The following is a 24,907-nucleotide window of genomic DNA, read 5'->3' as shown; positions in this document are numbered from 1 at the left end:
TAAATTGAATACTTGATCAGAATTATTTTTCTAAGAAACACTGTGCATAAAATAATGTCATATACTAAAATTTTATTTTAAAATTTGACACATTTAATAATTTCAAAATTCATAAACATTAATATTTCAATATTTATGTACATCATATTTGATACTTAAATACATAGAAAATAAAACTTAACAATAAGTTCTTTACATTATTTATTTACACAGATACTTCACAATCCCACATATTAAACTATTCCATCATTGATCAAATAACCAATATTTCCTTCAGGATCCTCAAAGAAATCAGATACATCATAATGAGTGGTGGAGTTCTCAGCATCATTTGAAACAAAATTTGTTTCCTTTCCTTTGTCGTCCTTTTTCAAAGATGCCTGGTAAAGATCGACTAGGTGCCTTTGGGTACGACAGGTACGTGACCAATGGCCCTTTCCACTACAACGGAAACACTTATCCTCTGTTGATTTATTCTACCCGATATTCCTTTCTTTATCCCACTTCTGGTGAGATCCTCTCTTTTGAACATAATTTTTTTTCCTTCCATAATTTTTCTTATTATTAAAATCTTGCCATTTACCTCTTCTGGGGTAATTTGCCACATTTACTTCAGGAAATGGGGCAGCGCCAGCTGGGCGCGCTTCATGATTTTTCAATAACAACTCATTGTTGCGTTCAGCAACAAGAAGGCAAGAAATTAACTCATAATATTTTTAAACCCTTTCTCTCGATACTGCTACTGCAGGAGCACATTCGAGGCATGGAAGGTTGAGAAAATTTTCTCCAACATATCATGATCAGTTATTTTTTTCCCACACAATTTCATTCGTGAGGTGATTTGAAACATTGCAGAATTATATTCATTTATAGATTTAAAATCTTGTAAACGCAAATGCGTCCATTCATATCGGGCTTGAGGAAGTATCACCGTTTTCTGATGATTATACCTTTCTTCAAGGTCTTTCCAAAGATCTGTAGGATCTTTTAATGTGAGATATTCATTTTTCAATCTTTCGTCAAGATGACGACGAAGAAAAATCATGGCTTTGGCTTTATCCTTCCAGGATGCATTATTTTCAACCTTAATGGTATCTCCAAGATTCATTGAATCAAGATTGATTCAACATCTAGTATCCATGATAAATAATTGTTTTCAGATATATCAAGAGTATTGAATTCAAGATGAGAGAGTTTCGACATAATGAAAATTTGTTACCTGAGTCTTCCTAAAAATTTGATCAGAGTCTCGTACTGATAACGTGTTGTGAAATAAATAAAAGATATATTAAATATAAAATAAAGATGTATTAATATAAGACTCTAGCATTAAAATAATTAGCTCAATAATGATTTGTACATATATAATAATATTATATGTTGTAATGTGTATATATATATAAAGATAGAAAAGAGTATAAAAAGTAAAGAGAGAGATAATTGCATAAATATATATATAAAGATAGAAAGAAGTATTAAAAGTAAAAAGAAAGAGAATTGCATTTGTTTATAGTAAGAGAAAGAAAGAGAACATTTTTATATTGCTTTGTAGTGTAAAAAAGAAAAGAGAGAGTATTTGTTTATTATTGTTGTGTGTAACATTCAGAGGCTTGAACTTCTATTTATAGATGTACATAGGATAATTTTCAAATGCTTATTAAAAGCATTCTTCCTTGAGAATACTACACCGTCCTTCATAAATGGGCATCCACTTAACAAATCTTATCACAACAACACTCTCAATTTTCCCTATTTTTTTTAACATGCAAAGCTAGTTTCCCTTTTTTTTTATTATAATGAAAGCTAGTTTCCTTTGTTGTACATTAACATTGCATGAAGATTAATATTATTTTTTTGGGACATGGAGATTAAATTTCTTTAAACAAAAAATATCTTTTGTTTTTGGACAAGAAACTATAAATGACTTGGTAACCCAGACATACATAAAGACAAGAGAAAGGCCTCTATGATTGATAAATAAGGCCTTTTTTCCTTGTGGAAGTCGCAAGGGGTCCAATATAAATGGGCCTTTGGGCCTATAAATGAGGACCCTCCCTAGTCCCTACAAAACTCTAGAACATGGGAGGAGACTAGAGATGATGAATTGAGTGAGAGCAATGTATATATAGTTGATGGTAACATGCGGTGATGAGTTTAGCCATTAAATTTGGACCGTAATCTTATTGAATGTTGAGGGAGGAACCATTAATTATATTACAAGAGGAACCTCCCTCCATCGGAACCATATTCAACCTACCATGACCCTCACTTCTTCTTCTTCTACCTCCAATTTCACCTTCGACTTCAACCCTCGTCTTTCTTCTAAACCTTTTCGGCCTCGGGAGTTTCGCGTTTTCAGGCGCCCAAGGCTGAAGCATAAGCATAAGCACAAGCGCATGGCCATGCCCACACTAGTCGCCTGCTCTATGCCACCACAATCTTCACCCTCCCCCTTCGAGAATCTCTTCCAGAGCTTAATCACGCACTACCCTTCCGTCAACTCCCTTGATTTCATCACTCCCGCCCTCGGTTTTGCCTCCGGCGCCGCACTCTACATCTCCCGCATTAATTCCCCCAAGAAACCGCCGCCCGCTCCCCATATTGGCGACTGGATCCTCTTCTCCAGCCCCACACCTTTCAACCGCTTCGTTCTTCTGCGCTGCCCTACGGTGTCCTTTGAGGCCGACGCCAGCCAGAAGCTCGTCACGGAGGAGAGGCATTACGTCACCATCAACAGCGGCAGGATCGAGGTCAGGGATTCGGAGTGTGACGAGAAGGCGGAGTGCCTGAGCTTCCAGAGAGTGTGCGTGAGTACAGAGGATGGAGGTGTTGTTTCGTTGGATTGGCCTTCCAATTTGGAGCTGGAAGAGGAGCGTGGTTTGGATTCTACTCTGCTGCTTGTTCCTGGAACTACAGAAGGAAGCAATGAGAGGAACATAAGGAGGTTTGTGGTTGAATCTCTCAAGAGAGGCTTCTTTCCTGTTGTCATGAATCCCAGAGGATGCGCCCGTTCTCCCCTCACCACTCCCCGGTATCGTTACTTATGCTATGTATTTATTGCATTTGCATCAATCAATAATCCACTCATGTACAAGTGGTTAGGGATTCAGAATCAACCAAAGGGTTATGATATGTACTATTCTTTCCCTGTGTAATATATTGGAATGGCCGAATGGGAGTACCTTATTTTAATGGTTAAGATAGGTGAACATGGTAGGGACTTCTTAACTACTTTATGTTATGTAGGTTATTTACGGCTGCTGATAGTGATGATATCTGCATAGCTATAAACTATATCAACAAGGCGAGGCCTTGGACAACCTTGATGGGTGTTGGCTGGGGATATGGTGCAAACATGCTGACAAAATACCTGGCAGAGGTTGGGGAGAGAACACCGCTCACAGCAGTCACGTGTATAGACAATCCTTTTGATTTGGATGAAGCTACAAGGACATCACCTTACCATAATATTTCCGATCAGAAACTCACCAATGGACTCATAGATATTCTACAAACCAATCAGGTAAACTAGTTACTTTCATTCTTTACTTAACCTGCATTGAGATAACCCATGCAATCTGATTTCACATATGCATTTGTATTCTATTATATGTCACATATCTCTTAACAACATTTATTGTGATTTCTCTGGAAATCATTCTATACAAACATATCAATCTGTAGGCACTGTTTCAAGGCAAAACAAAAGATTTTGATGTGGAAAAGGCTCTGTTGGCAAAATCTGTACGTGACTTTGATGAAGCAATATCTATGGTATCTTATGGGTTTGGAGCAATACAAGACTTTTATTCAAAATGCAGCTCACGGAATGTGATTAGGGATATCAAAATTCCTGTTCTCTTCATACAGGTAAACATGCATTACTTTTTAGTTTTTATGCCAACATCTCCATTATGTTCTATATGCATTACTTTCATGTGATTTGTTATTTGCCAAGTGCTAACTTCCCTATGCATGCATGCAAATCCACAAGACTTACCATTATGTAATTTTATCAGAGTGATAATGCGATGATTCCAGCTTTCTCAGTTCCACGCAATCTGATTGCAGAAAATCCATACACAAGCCTGCTCCTATGTTCTTGTTCACCATCTAGTGTTATTGATACTGACACTGCTATGTCATGGTGCCAGCTTCTAACAATTGAGGTAAACCTCTCTTGCTATCTAATTATGCATGATCATGTTGTCTTATTTATTTATTTATTTAAATATATTTATTATTCCTCAAGTTTGGAATTCTTCTAGCCGTGTCTTTTCTATTCTATTGTTTTGAGTGTTATTTTATGTGTGTTATATTTGTAGTGGCTCACAGCTGTGGAGCTTGGACTCTTAAAGGGACGTCATCCTCTTCTGACAGATATAGATGTTACCGTAAATCCTTCTAAGGGACTGGCTGTTGTAGAGGAAATAAGACCAGATAAGAATGATAAAGCAAGGAAATTGTTGGATCTTACTCGATCGGATGCATTTAATGGATATTTGGTTGATCCTACTCAAGATTTTCTCGAAGAAAGTAATACTGATGCCAACCTCAATGTCAGGCCCAAACAGGATTTACAAAGTAATCTTTACCATGAAGATATGAGATTGCAAGTAAAAAATGGTGCTTTACAGGAGACAAGCTCCACTGATGCCAAAGTAATTGAAGAAGGGAATGTCGGCTCTATAGATGGTGAAAATGGTCAAGTTCTACAGACAGCACAAGTGGTAATAAATATGCTTGACGTTACCATGCCTGGTACTCTAACAGAAGAGCAGAAGAAAAAGGTAAAGTTTAATGTGTTATCTGCGAGGTGCCATTTCTTTGTTTGTCGGGTTTATTTATGTTCTATCACACCATTGTTTCTTCACCTTCCCCCGTATTGGTAAATGTATACACGAATATCCCTCCTGCGGTTGAAGCTTTTCCTTTAATCATATCAAAGATTCATATCATTCTGAATTGAATTGTAATTCTTCATGTTTATTTTTTTATAACAGTTTCTGATCATTTGACTATTTATTTTATATAAATTTTCAAAATTGGCTATTATTCATTCTTTGCTCTTATGGACTTGGTTAATTGGATGTTAAAGTTTCAATCAATTACCAAAAACTTTTGGACTATTGGTCTACGAGAATATGATTATGTTATTTTGTCCCCCTCCCTCCCCCCTTTTTTTTTATGTTTATGTGGCTTCATGATGTTTCATGTTGTTTAGAGGATAAAAATCTCACTTTTATACTAGTGTATGCTTTGCTAAAAATAGTGTCTAACTTATGGCCTTTAAAAACAGGCGTGGCATCGCTTGGTTTTCTACATCGATTTGTATACAATGTTATATTTACTTGTATGCTTGCGTAAATTTTAGCTTGGCTTTAAAGTTTTGTATTGCGGTGACGTTTGTTACTAATTTGAAGGTATTAACTGCTGTGGGTCAAGGAGAGACACTCATGAAAGCTTTGCAAGATGCTGTGCCAGAAGATGTTCGTGGGAAGTTAACAGATTCTGTGACTGCAATTATGCATGCACGTGGGTCTGAATTGAAGTTTGATAAGATTCTTCATATTCCTCAGTCCCGCGAAGCATTATCAGGTAAAAAGAACCAAGAAAAATCCAGAGTATCATCAGGTACTGAAGGTGTGTTAGCTGATCAGTCCTCATCGAATCAGATGAAAAAGACTAGTGGTTCTGTTGGTGGCTCTGACAATGTATCAGACGGCACGGGCAAGCCTGCTGGAAAAACAGAAACAGAAGTTCTTCCCTTGGAGAAATCATCAAATTCAGGAAATTTAACCCAATCTCAAGAATCCGGCAATGAAGTTGGTTCTTCTAGGGCGGAAACTAGTGAGTCTAGAGACAATAATGGCACCAAAGAGGAGTTAAAAGAAAAAAACACTGATATTGATCATGGTGAGAAGGGATCTGAAACAGGTGCAAAACCATACACTCCGAGCCAACCTGCTGAGGTAGTTCGCATTGAAGCAGAAGCTGGTGCTGAACAGAAAAACCCAAACAGTGAAATGGCTAGAACAGACATGAAGGAAGAGAGTAATGTTCAGAAGGTTGAGCAAAAAAGTCAGGATCTCTCAAATGATCAAAGTAAAATGACATTAACAGATGCAAAAGATATGTCTTCGCCTGCTAGGCCCTCTGAGCACCAAACAACAGAAGGGGAAGGTGATCAAAGTAAAATGACGTTAACAGATGCAAAAGATCTGACTTCGCCTCCTATGCCCTCTGAGCACCAAACAACAGAAGGGGAGGGTAATGATAGTGAGAAGAAAGACAACAAAAATACACAGCATATTTCACATCAAACTAACTCAACTAGATCTGATTCTAGTTCTGCTGTCTTTAGTGTTTCTCAAGCACTGGATGCCTTGACTGGGATGGATGATTCCACCCAAGTGGCTATCAATAGTGTGTTTGGTGTAATAGAAAACATGCTATCTCAGCTTGAGCAGAGCTCAAACAACAAAGGTGAAGACAAGAATGGAAAAGACTTCGAACGGGAGTTAGGAGAAAAGAAGCATTCTGATGATCAAAGCATGGATTCCAAGACATCTGGTGGTTCTTCTGGCAAAAATCACAACAATGCCGTGTGCTTGGAGAGTGATTCTTGTGATAAAGGGGAACAACTAACTAATACCCTCCACACAACTAACAGGAGCGGAGTCTTCAATTCTGAAAATTGTGACTCTGAAAACCATATAGTTCATAAAGGAACTAACATGAATAGTCAATTGATTGACCAAAGATTTCTCTCTCATAAATGGGATGGACAACAACCAGTAAATAGAATGCCACTCTTATATGGGGACTCTCCCTATAATGAATACCTCCGTAAATGTCTTGTTTCAAAGATTCCTTCCAAATCACTTGATTTAGACACCACAACTGCATTGTTTCTTGACTACTTCCCAGCAGAAGGTCAATGGAAGCTCTTTGATCAACCACAAAACATAGAAAATGCTGCTAATTACCCTGCAACTAGCGAGGAGGCTGTATTAAAGATGAAGGCCCACTCATCTGCAAAATCTTCTGATGCACAGGAATATATTGAACCATCATACGTAATATTAGATACTGACAAAAAACAAGAACCTATCGAAGAGTTCGTGTCATCAGACACTATGAATGAGGTGATTGATACAAGTGAGCAGTCAGAGGAATTGATCCAATTTGTGAAAAAGAGAGTATTAGATGCTTTGAAGATAGAAGTTGGTCGCAAACTGAATGCATCAGAAATGAATGAAATGAAATTGACACTTGAAGTAGATCTCGAACATGTGGCGAATGAGATATCACTTGCTGTTGCACATAGTAAGGTGCAATTATGCACAGAAGGTCAATTTCATATTGTACAGGGTGATGCAGAGAAAATTGGAACTCTTGATGGGGAGCATATCATTGGTGTAATTTCATCCTCTGTTCAGGAAACGGGTTACCTGAGACTAGTGATGCCTGTTGGTGTTATTGTAGGGTCCATCTTAGCTGCCTTGAGAGAATATTTTAATGTAACTACGCTTCAAGATAATGTACAGAGAGTATCTCATAGTGATGAAAATGAGGAAAAACCTGGCAAAAAGAATTATGGCAACGTCACTGTTGCTGAGATAGATCAAGTGCCCCTAGAGAAGAGTAGTTTGGAGAATCCCACCAAGAGAGAGGAGGCAGAAAGTATATCAGAAAATTCGAACAAAAATACTGTCATGGTTGGCGCTGTTACAGCTGCTCTAGGTGCTTCTGCTCTACTTATGCAACAAGAGGTATTAGTTCCATCAATTCATAATGGTTTCTGCCTTCTTTGTTACACTGTAAACATCTATACATGTAGATATGGGTTATTTTTTTGTCTTAGTATTTGATCTATTTAACTATATTTTGGATATAGGTAATTAGGAATGACATTGAAGCATTTCAGTATGTGCTCAACTGCTCACAATTCCTTTTAGGAAACCTGATGTTAAGAATACCTTAATGTATCTATTCCTTTTATATTGTACATGATCTTTTTTCTCCCCCCCCCCCCTTTTTTGGCAAACACTCTCATGGTCATTAATTGGCCTCTGCATGCTGACTCATTTATTATTTAGTGTTTCCCTTTGTACTTCTGTTTCGCGTAAGCATTTACTTTTTCCTAAAGTTTCTATTGATGTCAAACCATATTGAACTGTGTATATCCCAAAATTCAGTGTGGTGAAAGCTGTGAAGCAGACTGATTACCAGTTTGCTAAGTTAAAATAAAACTGCTGGTTTGTTGAGAAAGAGTTATCTGAGTTTGATATTTCTGTTCCAGGATCCACAACAAGGCAGCGGAACTGCTGAAAGATCATCATTGCCTTTGAAAATCAAGGATCAACATCAAAAGGGACCAAAACAGTTTGTAGAAGAGGTCTCTGAGAAGAACCAGAATAACCTAGTTACAAGCCTTGCAGAGAAAGCAATGTCAGTTGCTGCTCCAGTTGTACCTACTAAAGAAGGTGGTGAGGTGGATCAAGAGAGGTCAGAAGATGCATAATATACCAAGACACATTGACTTCCTCTTCTTTTACATTTTCTTTCTAATAATGATTTCTCACAACTTGCCGTTCTTGAACAGGCTGGTTGCAATGCTTGCTGATTTAGGACAGAAAGGTGGCCTGTTGAGGCTAGTTGGAAAGATTGCTTTACTATGGGGTGGTATACGTGGAGCAATGAGTTTGACGGACAGGCTTATCTCTTTCTTGCGTATAGCTGAACGCCCCTTATATCAGAGGTAAATTGAACTGGTCAACATTCATTACTACAATGTTTTCATGCAGTGCTGCTAGTGCTTGTCTGTTCATTTTGGGATAATGGGATAGATGATGGAAACTGTGATGATTCAGCCACAATTATACCGTTTGTTAACTTTAGTTGAGAGCCACATGTTAACTTTTGATAAGCAATTTTTCGTTAAACCTATGTCTTTTCACTAGTTAGGAAGAGATCTTCAAGAAATCTGAAGATAATAATTTTGCTGCCTGTCATCCTAACTTAAAATTCTACCACTAGATTTATTAAAAAAAAGACTTGAATTAGCTATAAGGCAATGCAAAGATTGTTGTCTATTTTTAGTGTATACACACTGAAGAATTTCATGGTGGTTTGACCGAAGTGTAGGCCTCAGAAATAGTCTTAACTAGATTTAAATTCGCACATACAAGGATATAAATGAGAATATTCTCTGGTATTAGAAAATAAAGTAATTTAAAATGTTTAATAAAATATTTTCTAATAGAATTATTTAATCTAATTTTAAAATGTATAGTAAATACTGTATTATATACAAATATATATATTTTGTATAAATCTACATATAACCTGTTTGACTTTTTTTTTTCTTCTCTAAGTATTGATTTAAAAATGATTCACAAATATATGGATTTACTTCTTGCATTCTAACATTTTTAGTATAGGAGTGAAAATATGTATAATTCTCAAATAATGACAAATATTTTTATTTCAGTTCTATTCATTTATGAATATACACAATTTTTAGTTTTTACATAGTGTTTTCAGTCTTTATGTCATTAATATAATTGGTTGTCAAATTTTATTATCATTATTAAAAGCTTCTAAATGAATATGATATTTTCTGTGTTTTTAAAAATTAAATTTAGTATTAATGTGATAATTTTATATAGAACTTAAAATCTTTAATGTCATTAGCTTACTTTAATAATATTTTGATCTCTTCTTTATATAATTTTCATAATTTTATAAAATAAAGTTTACTCAACAAATAGGACATGCAATATTAGAATTTAAACCATTGATATGAACTAACATTTTCTATAATATAATTTTTTTTATATAATTGAAGAATTCAACGTGAGAAATTATGAAATTGATGATAGGTTAGTTACATAATACTTAGGTGTCATTAGCCTACTTTAATACTACTTTGATCTCTTTTTTTTTATAATTTTATAAGAGTTTAATTTTGATGCACTGACAATGTAAAGCGTTTTACAAAGTCGTGCAATCACATCCATTCTTTTTGGATGACTATTCACGCAGTCAATGTGAAAGGTAGTTATTTTTACTAATGTGGTCTCGCGTAATTGGATACACGTGTAAAACTATTTTACATTGGCCGTGCCTCAAAATTAAATTCATTTTATAAAATAATGTTTACTCAACAATAGGACATGCAATATTAGAATTTAGACTCTTGATATAAACTAACATCTTCTAGATAATTGAAGAGTTTAATATGAAAAATTATGAAATTGATGGTAAGTTGGTTACATAGATGCTATTTACTATGATATTCTAAATGTGATTATATAGATATATTTTTATCTCTATGTTAACTAAGTTTAGTGTTAACATAACAAATTCATAGAAAATTAAAAATTAGGTGTCATTAGCTTGTTAAACACTATTTTGGTCTCTCTTTTTATATACTATAATAGAGAATAGATGATTATGTGATTTATACACCATTGTAAAACTGCTTTCCTGGTCATGATTGTGATCTAAGGTGCAACTTCCTTCATAGATTTATAATTAAGATATAGGCTCCAATTGGTATGTACTACTCAAAATAACTTGGTATAACCATATAGTTAGTTTTATCTCTTTATATATGTTTATTTTCTAAACAAAAACTTGGTATGTGCCTGCTTGTGTTACATGTACATGTGGAAGTGGCTTGGTGGGTAACAAATTAATGTTATATGCACCAATATGAACTTATGGTGCCTTCTGTAATATTGGTCCAATTTGGTAGATAATCCTGAGTGGTCTGTTAGTTTATCTTAACCCTTTCAGTAGAGAGATGCGATATTGGTCCGTGTAATGTATCCCTCTTTTACTATGCACCCATAATGCTTGAGTGATGATTGTGAATTTATTCTTACCCTTACGTGATTATCAAAATCACTATCTTTCCTTTAGGATTTTCGGATTTGTTGGGATGATCCTTGTTCTATGGTCTCCTGTTGCTATTCCATTGCTTCCGACATTGGTTCGGAGCTGGACAACACAGACCCCTTCCAGATTTGCCGAGTTCACTTGCATCGTTGGCCTGTACACTTCAACAGTGATACTTATCATGTTATGGGGAAAAAGAATCCGTGGGTACGAAAATGCATTTGAGCAGTATGGTTTGGACTTGAAATCGTCACACCAGGTACACGTTTGAGATGAAAATCAGTAAAAAAGTCTTAGAATAAATATCTGAAGATAGTATTGGAGTGTGTTGTCTAATGTCAATATCATGTTTCAATCTTCTTCTTTGCCCCTGGAATATGTATAATAAAAATTGAAATTACAGTAACGAGAATGAATGTATTAAAATTTTTGGTGGTTATTGCAGATATTTGAATTGTTGAAGGGCTTCCTTGGTGGCATCATCCTCGTTTTTTCAATCCATGCTGTGAATGCATTTCTTGGTTGTGCAACTTTTTCATGGCCTTGTAGTCCATCATCTTTAGATGCTGTGACATGTTTTAAAGTGTACGGGAAAATGCTTTTGGTGGTTGTTCAAGGAACTGTAATGGCCAGTGGCATTGCCCTGGTGGAAGAATTGCTTTTTAGGTCATGGTTGCCGCAAGAAATTGCAGTTGATCTGGGGTATTTTCATGGAGTCATCATTTCAGGGCTAGTATTTTCTTTATTGCAGAGGTTTGTTTTCTTTCTGGAGTTTGTTTTGGATATTATTCATGGTTATGATTTGAATTTCACAGGACATATATTTGGTTTCTTTCTTCCCCATCTGTTAACAACACCGAGAAGTCTATGGTTTTTATGGCCGATTTTAGTTGTAGTTAGTGGTTTGTGTAGGACACAGTATTTACCAAACTAAACTGTGATGACATATATTTTTATTATTACCTCCATATTCTCATTTGCCAATTCAAAATCTTGTCATTTCTTTTGCTTTGGTTTCCAGGTCTCTGATAGCAGTACCAGGACTTTGGCTTTTGTCTTTGTCTCTGTCAGGTGCCCGACAGAGAAATGGAGGTAGCCTCTCAATTCCGATAGGGATACGCACTGGGATAATCACATCCACTTTTTTCTTGCAAAAGGGTGGCCTTTTAACATATAGTAACCCGGGAAACTTTCCTCTTTGGGTAACCGGCACTCATCCATTTCAACCCTTCAGTGGTTTAGTTGGGTTGGTGTTTTCTTTTTCATTGGCAATACTTCTCTACCCCACACGCACACAAAAGAAGGAAGCCCAGGAATAAAAATATTCATCATTGAAAGACATTGGAAGCAGTTTTCGAACTTTTTTAACTTCTGTCATGCACAGATGAGATTTTCTTGAGCACAGAATAGAAGACATTAATCAAGGGGAATGCGAAGAAAGATGGAATTTTGGAAAAGAATATGAAGGCTTGAGTTCTTCATATGCATCAAGCTAAATTCTCATATGGAACTTATTGCGGTCACTAGAACACGGTGAGTTTTGGATTTTGGGTACGATGTACAGTGTCAATTTTGTAAGTAGAAAAAGTATAGGTTTTATACGAAGTTTTTTGTTTGTGCATAATCTAAGTGTACAGCTTACCCCCCCGGGGGTTTGGCCCTGTAAAATTTTCCACTTGTTATCAGAATGTCATATGAAGCAGAGAATAGAAATTAGGATGTAGAACCCTACATGTTGGGGTTTACATTTTTGTTTTGCTTGCCTTGAGCAAAGATAATGGTCGTGACTCCAATATTGCCAAAGCAATAATAAAGAAGATTCCATTTAGAATTGGAATTGCTCATGTATGTGGCATTTAATTGGGAGTGTCATGTAATGCTGATGAACACTAGAAATTGGAGTGTGAGAAAATTTGAAGGTCAGTACTTTCATTAAAATCTAACTAGCATTTAACTGTCAAGAAAAAAAGTATATAATTTTACATTATTAGATATAATTTTACAACATTAAAAATATTAATAATGACTAATTAATGACTATAAATTACAAAATATATTAGTTTTCTAGCACTACTGGGCATCATTTCTAGTCTTCAATCACTATGCCAACGGAGAGGGTTGACATTAAGGTATAATTAACTTTTTATTTGGACTTTAGGTTTGATACTCATTTTGAGGAATACATTGAGGATTCAAGTATTGGTTAAAAGGAAGAGTAAGGCACTGTCCCAATTGTTACGAGACTTCTTCAAGTGTGTCTCTTGCTATATGAGTGTCTAAATTAAGAATAAACATCCAAATTGGTACTAAAAGGATTTTAAATTGGACATTTTGATTGTCAATAAATATTGATTTACTATAAGTCTTTGAGAACTATTTCTACCCGCAATATTGGTCCCTTTGCAGTTTCAAAGAGGGACTTATTTATAGTGATATTTTTTGAGATTTAATTATCTTATTTGTTAGAAATTTATTATATAACAAAGGACCAATTTGTTCTATAAAAATAATTATCGAATACTTCTAGCCAATAAAAATTTGTTGAGAATGACAGCATCCAATCTAAAACTTTTTAAAGACCAATTTTAGTATTCCCCCAAAATTAATTACGAATCATACTACACTCGTGTTTGGTTGTAACCTGTAACATACATAGGAGAACAGTAACACTATTAGGAAAAGTGGATTCCAAGACTGAGCATCAGATCCAACATTTATGTGCCATCCCGAACAAGTAAAACAAAACTCTTGTAAACTGGAGTAGCATATTAGCATCTTCCCTTTTGCATTACGAAGCATCTAAAAGCCAGCCAATATTGCTTTAAATGTAAATCGCTTTCTAAATACCAGTCAAAATAAGCTGAATTTCATAACTTTAAGACGGAATTGCACATAGCAAATCGTCATAATCATTGTAGAAAAATACGTCAGCACGTGAAAGCTGGAATTGGATTATTTTGTTATTTTCCAATCCAGCTATGCCTCAACAACTGACGGTCCATATTAGAGCCAATTCTCAACGGTGGTTAGTTCTCCTACATATCGGGGGGAAAAAAGTTTGATGACGATGACGGCAAACATTAATTTTGTCTCGGATGCCGCTAGAGAGACAATGAATTATTTGTATAATGTGTATAATGGGCTATTGAGTTACAAAATGAACATTCCTCATACTATCTAGAATAACCATCCGAGTACTAGGGATAATAAACATCTTCCCAAAAGCTTAAACTGATTTTACGGTTCACCAAAGATCAAACTCTTGACCTTTCGGATCTAGCGCTCTAATACCATATCATAATACCACTCATTCTAAAAGTTTAAGCTGATGGGAAAAGATAACACTAATAGTTATATCTCTAATACTTTATAAACCTCCATTGTACATTATTTCATTGGTTCCTCATACTTTTTCTTTTGTCTCCATCCAAACATGGTTTTACAAATTACAATTCTAACCATATAAATAACCATATAGATAATTATTGTGCTTTACATTTCGGTATTATGTTTTTTGTTTTCTCACCTTCCTTGCTTCAAATTGGAAAAGAACATGCAATATGACTGTAAAGCATATGAATTAAAAATAAGCCGTGGTAATAGTTTAGTTTAAGCATTTAACTAAGAACGTGCAATATGGATGTAAATATTTCTAGAACCATATTAATGAGATAACATCATGTCAATAAAGAAGAGAAACAGTGTAAAACTTTATAGAAACATAATTATAGAGCAAGCTGCAACAGTGAAAGGAAGAGGTTGGGGTTGGCATATCCCATTTTGTCAAATAGTGTATATTGTCTCTTTAGTTTTGCTCGTTCATTTTCAACCGCATACATATTCTCATTTCACAATCAACAAAATAAGGTGGAAACTCTGGAAACTCACCTGTAATTATTTTTCTGTGAAATTGATATTTGAGAATCGTTAGATGATTCGATAAATTTGATTAAATCATCATCTAACAGTTCTCAATTATTAACTTCAAATCAAGACCGCTGGAAGTGAGTCTTCACCACAAAACAAAATCAGTGAAAACAAAGAAGGATGGCTACAAATCAGTGAAAACAAAGAAGGATGGCTACAATATTACGCATGTTGCAGGAGATTATTATATATATGGACAAAAAGGCATGGAAAATGCCAAATGAAAAATGATTAAGGCACCTGGTGGCCGCTGAAACCGCAATAGGCTAAGACTTTCATTTCCCCTCCAAAAGTTATATTTAAATAATTAAATAAACCATGAGGACGTTCGGTAGATCAACAAATAATAATATTGTTACTAACACTACCCCAAATTTGGTAAATAGTGACGTTCAGATTGTGACGATGACAAAAATTGTCTCTAACAACCAAAGTAGCAGTGGTTGCAACTTGCAAGGTTACATGGACTAAGTGTTACTAAAATTCTTTTTATTCTTCTAAAGTTAGAGGATTTACTAACTTAGTGACAGTTTTAAACTGTTGCGAAATATAATATAAAAAAGTATCTTTATAAATGTTATAAATTAGTGACGATTTTATACTTTAAAACCGTCACAAATAATTTAGTAACACTTTTTATTAACAGTGGTCCAAAACCATTATTATGTCACATTGTGACACTCAAATTCATGACATTGTTTAACGGTTGTAAAAAATTTAACAATGGTAAAAACTGTCACTAAACTTTAAAAAAATGGTCGCCAAAATCCAATTTTGTTTTAGTGTAATTAGATTTTTAATAATGTTCAAATATTTCCAAATAATTCATATTCTCAGGTAATATGTCTTATCAAACAAGTTATTGTAATGTAGTAGACCAAGATAATTTAATTAACGCTATTAACAATTCAAATAGATTGCTAAGATGAATTAATGATATATTTAATAGAAGTTTTTAGAATAAAATTAAGATTTTAATTTTGATATATTGATAATTGGATTGATGTGTATAGATGATATTTTAAATAATAAGTTTGAAAATTAAGTATTTTTACTTAATATGAGATTAGTTGTTTGTAAAAAATTTTATATTAATATGCATAAAAATTAAATTAAAAAGAATACTATGAATCGAAACTTTCTGTCACCGTAAATTTTAAAAAGTTAGATTTAACGGTGTTTGTATAGTTTTATGGAGTGTTTGAGAATGCTCTAGATGGTTCCAGAACGTTCTAGAATGTCTTAGAATGTTTCGGAATAGCCTAAAAATTTCTAGAAGACTCTGGAAGGTCATAGAGTAATTCAAAAGAGTATGGATGTATACAGAAAGTATGAAGAGTAGTATGGAAGAATCTAAAAGTATTTAGAAAGTTATGGTAGAATATATATTTGTAATGAAGGTTCTGGATGATTAATCTGGACCGTTAATTAGATTTAATCTTAACCATCCATTAAAGAGGTGGATGGCTGTTATACCCACGAAAAAAAAAAGGAAACAGAAGTGCATAGTCACGTGGGTGGCACATGCCCCCACTTAAACCCCTTCCCCCTCCTTATTCCCTCGAGCCTTCCCTGATCCCCTTCTCTCTTTTATTTTCATTTCCTTCATACAAATCAAAACCAAACCCTCTCTTTTCCTTCATCTCCTCTTCCATTCCATCTTCTTCATTTCAAAATCTTCATCCAACCACAACACACCAGATTTCATTTTATCCTTTTATTTTATCTCTATTTTAATATATCATCTATATTCAAAGTAAATTTTTATTTTTCACAACCCCAAATCAAGAAGCTCATACTAATGAGTGAAGGAAGCATTCAAATTTGAGTTCCAATTATTATTGAGGCTTCAAGGTAACTCTTTGACTCAATAATTAGCCATATTCCCAATTTTTGTCATCTATATATTTATGGGTATGTATAAATCCGAATTAGGGTTATTAGGGTTAGAAAATTTGGGGCTTTTGTCAAGGTGAGTAAGATTATGTTAATTGATAATATTAGTAGCTCACAAATATCATTATTGTCATATTTCTAGAGTTGTAGAATTATTGGACATCATTTGGTAGCTCGTTGACGCGCTCAGAGTTGCTTCCGGTTCTTTTGAATCAAGTTGTGAGTGGATATTATATCTATAATTGTTTTTAAATATATTATTATCAATATCTATGTTGAATCATTAATTTTGGAGTTTGAAAATATTTTATTATTGTGATTTCTGAATTTTTGAAAATAAATATTGATTTGTGAAACTTACAATTTTATAAAAATACACACGAGACGATATTTATATATTTTATAAAGTATAAATGTTTTCTTATTTGACCTTATGTAAATTTTAATTAAATTTTAGTATGCAATCCTATATATATTGATTTGCTATGGAATTTAGTAGTATGTTATAAGCACTAGAGATTTTTATAAGTGATTTGGTTTGGATTGGTTTGGGAGACTCTGACTAGAAAACCGTAGTTAACGGCGGTTATGACGTTAACCTAGATGCATCTGGCTCAGACCTCAGCTAGCAGGGGCGTTGCTAGCCTAACGTGTAGGCCACATGTTGGATCTGTTATACCGTACGGGTACACTAGAGGAAAGGGCTACCCTTAGAGGTGGAGCCGCCCTAGGTGTGTAATATTTGATTTGATTTGACTTCTGGAATGAGAACTCCCATTTCAGTTCATCCGCTTAACTATTTATCCAATGTTTGTATAATTAATTAATATGAATTCCTCATCTCTGAAAAGAAATATAATTTTCAAGGTAAACTCTGTATTGTCTCGTGTGGGTTATAGATGTAATGTTTGCTCACTGAGTTGCAAAACTCACCCTATTTCAGATACAGGAGTCGTTCCAGGTTCCATTCCACCTACCCCTCAGTAGATCTTAGTCATTTTGGTGAGCCCTTCTTCTTTCCAAGGGCTAAATAATTATATAATGGAACATTTGCTCAAAATCTAGACTATGTCAATGCTCCATATGTCACAGGCAGGATCCTCGTGTGGGTTATGTTATTTTGAATCTTGAACTGTTTAGGTAGTGATTATGATTTGGTTATGTAAGACTTATGGTTTTAACTATATACTCTAGTTATCAACTTGATATATATATATATATGATGCGTATTTTGGATATATTTGGTTGTGGATATAATTTGGAGTATGTTGTTGTTGTTGTCTTGGAAATGGAGGTTTATTATTAATACAGGGAGTTAATATTTATGTTGGTAAGGTCCTAGAAACAGAGGAGATTCTGTCCGTTTTTCTGAAAATTTGGTCGTTTGGCTTGCTAAGGGACTTGTCCCTTGAGCGCCAGTCATGGCTTGGTTCGGGTCATGACAAAGTGGTATCAGAGCTTTAGGTTTTCCTGTGTAATATGGAGCAAGTGTCCTTTAGTAAGATCACAATTGTGCAAATGAAAGCCGGCCCATTTTCATAAAGTGTGATGTTACTAGAGGCCTATAGGAAGTTGTCCTCAATCTTTTGGTCTCATAATTCTTTCTGTCTGTTCTATTGTCTTCAAACTCCATATATATATGTCGTTGGTGATTCAATCGCTCTACTCACTCGATAGGTGGAAGATGCCACCTAAAAAAAGACGTGGTGGAACTGTTGGTGCTCCTGATACTGCTGAATCCAATAGGGCAGTTTCTCCGCCACTTGGAGCGCTTCGACAAAGGCCAAGGAGCCAAAGGATAGCTGATAGGCGCGAAGGAGAGATACCCCGCGAGAGAGTTCAAGAGAACCCCGCAGTAAGAGAGGCTCAACCGGACTTAGCAGCTGAATTGAGGGGAATGAATCAAACTCTTAATGCGGTGTTACAGGTTCTAACAAATCAAAATAGGGGTGAAGCGAGACTTCCTAATGCGCCAAATCCTCAGCCTCATAGGGTTCATCAATTGTTTGGGGATCAAGAGCCGCCAATTGAAAAGTATTTGAAGTTGAATTCGTCCACTTTCAATGGAGATTCATTGGATGAAGATCCACAACAATATCTAGAGGATGCAAAGAAAGCTATTCGAGCTCTCAAGTGCACCAAAGAATGGGCTGTTGAGTTAGTATCCTACAACTTGCGTGGTTCAGCAAGATATTGGTATGAGTCTCTTCTTGAGAGCAAAGAAGAAGCTGGACTTCCTCCTCCTTCTTGGGAAGAGTTTACTGAAGAGTTTCTTGCTCGATTCTATCCAGCTAACAAGCAAGCAGAAGATGCAATTGCCTTTGAAAGATTAAGGCAAGAGAATATGACAGTGACTGAGTATGCTAAGGAGTTTACTAGACTTTCTAAGAGTGCTTCGTATTTGGTGAATTCAGAAGAGATGAAAGTTCATCGTTTCGTTCGTGGATTGGCAGAACCTATGTTCACTACTCTTATGCCTGAAGTCGGACGCATGTCTTTTAAGGATGTCCTAAACTCTGCCTATGGAATTGAAGCTGGGATAGCGGAGAGAAATGCTTTTAAGGATGTTGGTAAGAAGCCCAAGATGAAGGGACAATTTTCTGGTGGATCTAGTTTAGGAGGATTTCAGTCTCATCATGGTCAAACTAATCAGCAAGGTTATTCGGGGTATCGAGCTCGTCCTCAAGCATCTTTTGGTGGGGTTGCTTCTTCTGGATCTGCTCCCATGAGTGTTTCGAATCCCAGACCTTTTGTTAAGAGCACCTCTCAATCTAGTGCACAGGGTTCAAATCAGACAAGGCCAGCTCAGCCCTATTGTCTTCAGTGTGGGAGTTACCATTCCGGTATATGTTTCAAGGCTACTGGTGCATGTTTTGGTTGTGGTCAATCTTGTCATCTTAGGAGGGATTGTCCAAATCCTAGAGGAGGCTTTGCTCCAGGTATTGCACGTCCTACAACACCAATGCCATCATCTTCAGCTATGTCTCTTGGAAATTCTTCTGGTCCTAGTGGCAGAGGAGCAGGTGGCAGGGGTCAGACTTATAACAGAGGAGGGAGCCAAAGAAGAAGAGGTCAGGCACGTGTGTATGCCTTAACACGTCAAGATGCTCAAGCTTCTCATGCTGTGGTGGCAGGTACTTTACAAGTTTGTTCTTTAGATGCTCGAGTGTTATTTGATACGGGTTCTCATTATTCATATGTATCTCCACATCTTGCATCTCGTTTCGATAAACAACCTGAACTGTTATCCCACCCATTTCATGTTGGCACTCCGCTTGGAGTCTCCATGATGGTTCGAGTCGTATTTCGGTCTTGTGTTGTTAGAATTAATACCGTTGAAACCTTAGTTGATTTGATCCTTTTAGAACCAATGGAAGATATTGATGTCATCTTAGGCATGGATTGGTTAGCAGCTTGTCATGCTGATGTGGGCTGTTACTCCAAAACTGTGAAGTTTGACATACCGGGTATCTCACCTTTTGTTTTTAAGGGTAATGACTGTCCCACTTTAGCTAGCATCATCTCATCTATGAGTGCTATGCAATTGATGGATAAGGAAAACCAAGGATTTCTGGCAGTTGTTAGAGATGTTGATGCCGAAGTGCCTAGTCTTGATCAGGTTCCTATTGTTAGAGAATTCCCTGACGTATTCCCTGATGAGCTACCGGGGATGCCGCCTGACCGTGAAGTTGAGTTTTCTATAGAATTGGCTCCGAGAGTCCAACCTGTGTCCATTCCTCCCTATCGTATGGCTCCAACTGAATTACGAGAATTAAAAGTTCAATTGGAAGATATGCTAGAGAAATGATTCATTCGTCCTAGCACTTCTCCGTGGGGAGCTCCTGTTCTATTCGTAAAGAAGAAGGATGGAACGATGTGACTATGTGTGGATTATCATCAGCTCAATAAGATAACTGTTCGCAACAAGTATCCATTGCCAAGGATTGATGATTTGTTTGATCAACTTCAAGGAGCTACCTGTTTCTCAAAAATCGACCTGCGTTCAGGGTACCATCAATTGAAGATAAAAGAGGAAGACATTCCAAAAACTGCTTTTCGTACTCGCTATGGGCACTATGAGTTCTTAGTAATGTCCTTTGGTCTGACGAATGCGCCTGCAGCTTTCATGGACTTAATGAATCGAGTCTTCAAACCTTTCTTAGATCGTTTTGTTATCGTCTTCATCGATGATATCTTGGTGTATTCGAAAAGTGCTACGGAGCATGAGTATCATTTGAGGATTGTGTTACAAACCTTAAGGGATCACAAGCTCTATGCTAAGTTTTCTAAATGTGAGTTTTGGCTTGATCAAGTGACATTCTTGGGGCATGTGGTATCAAAAGATGGAATCATGGTGGATCCAAAGAAGGTTGAAGCCGTTCAAAAGTGGCCAAGGCCTACTACAGTGACAGAAATTCGTAGCTTTCTAGGGTTGGCTGGCTACTATCGACGATTCATCAAGGACTTCTCGAGAATTTCTGCACCATTAACCAAGTTAACTCAGAAGAATGTAAAGTTTCAATGGTCAGAAGCTTGTGAGGAAAGTTTTCAAACACTTAAGGCTTGTCTAACCTCAGCACCAGTTCTTGTTTTACCTTCTGGGTCTGGGGGATTCTCAGTCTTTTGCGATGCATCTCGGATAGGACTTGGTTGTGTATTAATGCAGCATGGCCGCGTTATTGCCTATGCCCCGCGACAACTCAAGAAGCATGAGCAGAATTATCCAACTCATGACCTGGAGATGGCAGCGGTCGTCTTTGCTTTAAAGATTTGGAGACATTACCTTTATGGTGAGACCTGTGAGATTTATACGGATCACAAGAGTTTGAAGTATATATTCCAACAAAAGGATTTAAATTTAAGGCAACGGAGATGGATGGAGTTACTAAAAGATTATGATTGTACTATTTTGTATCATCCTGGAAAGGCAAATGTTGTAGCAGATGCCCTCAGTAGGAAATCTATGGGTAGCTTGGCCCATATCACTCTTGGAAGGAGACCAATTGTTGAAGAAGTCCATCAATTGGAGGCCAGTGGAATTCAATTTGATCTTGGAGAATCAGGAGTTTTCTTAGCACATGTTCGAACCCAATCTTCCCTGATAGAACAGATCAAGGTTGCACAAAGTGATGATCCAAAACTAAGAAAGCTTATGGAAGATGTTCGCAATGGGAGGAACTCAGACTTTTCTCTTGATCAAGATGTTTTGCATTGTGGTCAACGCTTATGTGTGCCAGATAACCCCGACTTGAAGAAAGCTATTTTGGAGGAGGCTCACAATTCTAAGTATACCGTTCATCCAGGCTCCAATAAGATGTATCAAGATTTGAAACAATTGTTTTGGTGGGAATTGGGACATCTATCTACCTTTGATCGAGTTCTCTTATAATAATAGTTATCAAGCCAGCATTCAAATGGCACCATTTGAGGCTCTTTATGGGAGAAGATGCAGGTCACCTATTGGGTGGTTTGAGGTTGGTGAGGTTAAGCTTTTAGGGCCAAATTTGGTACAAGATGCGGTTGAGAAGGTTCGCATAATAAGAGAACGTTTATTAGCAGCTCAGAGTAGGCAGAAGGCTTATGTTGATAACAGAAGGCGTAACTTAGAGTTTTCAGTGGGTGATCAGGTATTTCTGAGAGTGTCGCCTATGAAGGGAGTGATGAGGTTTGGGAAAAGAGGCAAGCTTAGTCCTCGATACATTGGTCCATTTGAGATACTAGACAGAATAGGTGCAGTTGCTTACCGCTTGGCATTGCCGCCTGAGTTGTCTATGATTCATCCAGTCTTTCATGTATCAATATTGCGCAAATACCTTCCTGACCCATCACATGTGCTTGCACCACAAGCCATAGAGCTACAGGAGGATTTATCATTTGAAGAGGAACCAGTGGCTATAGTTGATCGCCAAGTAAAGAAACTATGTTCTAAAGAGATAACATCTGTGAAAGTTGTTTGGAAGAATCATTCGGTAGAAGAAGCAACTTGGGAAGTGGAGGATACCATGCGCGACAAATATCCATATTTATTTGAGTCTGAAGGTAATAATTACATCTATCGTAGTATATAAGTTCAAAATTCGGGGACCGAATTTTTTTAGGGGGAGAGAATGTTATACCCACGAAAAAAAAAAGGAAACAGAAGTGCATAGTCACGTGGGTGGCACATGCCCCCACTTAAACCCCTTCCCCCTCCTTATTCCCTCGAGCCTTCCCTGATCCCCCTCTCTCTTTTATTTTCATTTCCTTCATACAAATCAAAAGCAAACCCTCTCTTTTCCTTCATCTCCTCTTCCATTCCATCTTCTTCATTTCAAAATCTTCATCCAACCACAACACACCAGATTTCATTTTACCCTTTTATTTTATCTCTATTTTAATATATCATCTATATTCAAAGTAAATTTTTATTTTTCACAACCCCAAATCAAGAAGCTCATACTAATGAGTGAAGGAAGCATTCAAATTTGAGTTCCAATTATTATTGAGGCTTCAAGGTAACTCTTTGACTCAATAATTAGCCATATTCCCAATTTTTGTCATCTATATATTTATGGGTATGTATAAATCTGAATTAGGGTTATTAGGGTTAGAAAATTTGGGGCTTTTGTCAAGGTGAGTAAAATTATATTAATTGATAATATTAGTAGCTCACAAATATCATTATTGTCATATTTCTAGAGTTGTAGAATTATTGGACATCATTTGGTAGCTCGTTGACGCGCTCAGAGTTGCTTCCGGTTCTTTTGAATCAAGTTGTGAGTGGATATTATATCTATAATTGTTTTTAAATATATTATTATCAATATCTATGTTGAATCATTAATTTTGGAGTTTGAAAATATTTTATTATTGTGATTTCTGAATTTTTGAAAATAAATATTGATTTGTGAAACTTACAATTTTATAAAAATACACACGAGACGATATTTATATATTTTGTAAAGTATAAATGTTTTCTTATTTGACCTTATAAATTTTAATTAAATTTTAGTATGCAATCCTATATATATTGATTTGCTATGGAATTTAGTAGTATGTTATAAGCACTAGAGATTTTTATAAGTGATTTGGTTTGGATTGGTTTGGGAGACTCTGACTAGAAAACCGTAGTTAACAGCGGTTATGACGTTAACCTAGATGCATCTGGCTCAGATCTCAGCTAGCAGGGGCGTTGCTAGCCTAACGTGTAGGCCACATGTTGGATCTGTTATACCGTACGGGTACACTAGAGGAAAGGGCTACCCTTAGAGGTGGAGCCGCCCTAGGTGTGTAATATTTGATTTGATTTGACTTCTGGAATGAGAACTCCCATTTCAGTTCATCCGCTTAACTATTTATCCAATGTTTGTATAATTAATTAATATGAATTCCTCATCTCTGAAAAGAAATATAATTTTCAAGGTAAACTCTGTATTGTCTCGTGTGGGTTATAGATGTAATGTTTGCTCACTGAGTTGCAAAACTCACCCTATTATATTCCCATGTTTTTCAGATACAGGAGTCATTCCAGGTTCCATTCCACCTGCCCCTCAGTAGATCTTAGTCATTTTGGTGAGCCCTTCTTCTTTCCAAGGGCTAAATAATTATGTAATGGAACCTTTGCTCAAAATCTAGACTATGTCAATGCTCCATATGTCACAGGCAGGATCCTCGTGTGGGTTATGTTATTTTGAATCTTGAACTGTTTAGGTAGTGATTATGATTTGGTTATGTAAGACTTATGGTTTTAACTATATACTCTAGTTATCAACTTGATATATATATATATGATGCGTATTTTGGATATATTTGGTTGTGGATATAATTTGGAGTATGTTGTTGTTGTTGTCTTGGAAATGGAGGTTTATTATTAATACAGGAAGTTAATATTTATGTTGGTAAGGTCCTAGAAACAGAGGAGATTCTGTCCGTTTTTCTGAAAATTTGGTCGTTTGGCTTGCTAAGGGACTTGTCCCTTGAGCGCCAGTCATGGCTTGGTTCGGGTCATGACAATGGCTATAAATAGGAGGAGAGACTTAGAATTTGAGTGTGAGAGTCATTTGTAACAAACACTTGAGTAATAAAGTGTTCTTTCCACCAAAGCTTCATTTCTCTTGTGTTCTTAACTTTCTTGCTAAATACTGAGGGTTAGACTGACTTGGTCTTAACTCAAGAGGTTGAGTAAGTCCGAGTGCCG

General features: G+C 36.1%; 3 protein-coding genes and 1 long non-coding RNA gene across 4 annotated transcripts; all 4 read left to right on the top strand.

Moving 5' to 3' along the window:
• Positions 1–2,092: 2,092 nt before the first annotated feature.
• Positions 2,093–12,752, top strand: LOC112696277 (uncharacterized). Its single transcript, XM_025748988.3, has 11 exons — positions 2,093–3,031; positions 3,247–3,523; positions 3,685–3,870; positions 4,020–4,169; positions 4,326–4,790; positions 5,424–7,775; positions 8,306–8,511; positions 8,609–8,764; positions 10,933–11,167; positions 11,354–11,661; positions 11,930–12,752. Exons 1-11 carry the CDS (start codon positions 2,259–2,261, stop codon positions 12,225–12,227), a joined length of 5,406 nt encoding a protein of 1,801 aa, XP_025604773.1. The 5' UTR covers positions 2,093–2,258; the 3' UTR covers positions 12,228–12,752.
• A 3,630-nt stretch (positions 12,753–16,382) lies between these two features.
• LOC140173171 (uncharacterized) lies at positions 16,383–22,120 on the top strand. The gene is made up of 5 exons (XM_072232362.1): positions 16,383–16,689; positions 16,874–16,950; positions 17,675–17,733; positions 18,409–20,509; positions 20,633–22,120. Exons 4-5 carry the CDS (start codon positions 18,416–18,418, stop codon positions 22,118–22,120), a joined length of 3,582 nt encoding a protein of 1,193 aa, XP_072088463.1. The 5' UTR covers positions 16,383–16,689; positions 16,874–16,950; positions 17,675–17,733; positions 18,409–18,415.
• Positions 22,121–22,145: 25 nt separating this feature from the next.
• Positions 22,146–22,799, top strand: LOC140183714 (uncharacterized). Its single transcript, XM_072232360.1, has one exon. The coding sequence runs from the start codon at positions 22,146–22,148 to the stop codon at positions 22,797–22,799; it is 654 nt and encodes a 217-aa protein (XP_072088461.1).
• Positions 22,800–23,079: 280 nt separating this feature from the next.
• LOC112747400 (uncharacterized) lies at positions 23,080–24,512 on the top strand. The gene is made up of 3 exons (XR_011881760.1): positions 23,080–23,225; positions 23,410–23,486; positions 24,224–24,512. It is a non-coding gene; the product is annotated as an uncharacterized lncRNA (long non-coding RNA).
• Positions 24,513–24,907: the final 395 nt, after the last annotated feature.

The sequence above is a fragment of the Arachis hypogaea genome, chromosome 1, assembly GCF_003086295.3.
Source record: "Arachis hypogaea cultivar Tifrunner chromosome 1, arahy.Tifrunner.gnm2.J5K5, whole genome shotgun sequence".
In the NCBI taxonomy this organism is placed as follows: Eukaryota; Viridiplantae; Streptophyta; class Magnoliopsida; order Fabales; family Fabaceae; genus Arachis; species Arachis hypogaea.
This window is presented reverse-complemented; position numbering and strand designations above follow the sequence as displayed.

Bases quoted from the DNA above. Each gene is read 5' to 3' on its own strand.
- LOC112696277 (XM_025748988.3), top strand. From the start codon at position 2,259: ATGACCCTCACTTCTTCTTCTTCTACCTCCAATTTCACCTTCGACTTC. The intron at 3,871-4,019 runs GTAAACATGCAT...TAATTTTATCAG, and splicing joins TTCCTGTTCTCTTCATACAG to AGTGATAATGCGATGATTCC. The intron at 7,776-8,305 runs GTATTAGTTCCA...TTTCTGTTCCAG, and splicing joins CTCTACTTATGCAACAAGAG to GATCCACAACAAGGCAGCGG.
- LOC140173171 (XM_072232362.1), top strand. From the start codon at position 18,416: ATGCCACCTAAAAAAAGACGTGGTGGAACTGTTGGTGCTCCTGATACT. The intron at 20,510-20,632 runs GTTCAATTGGAA...GATTATCATCAG, and splicing joins CTGAATTACGAGAATTAAAA to CTCAATAAGATAACTGTTCG.
- LOC140183714 (XM_072232360.1), top strand. From the start codon at position 22,146: ATGGCACCATTTGAGGCTCTTTATGGGAGAAGATGCAGGTCACCTATT.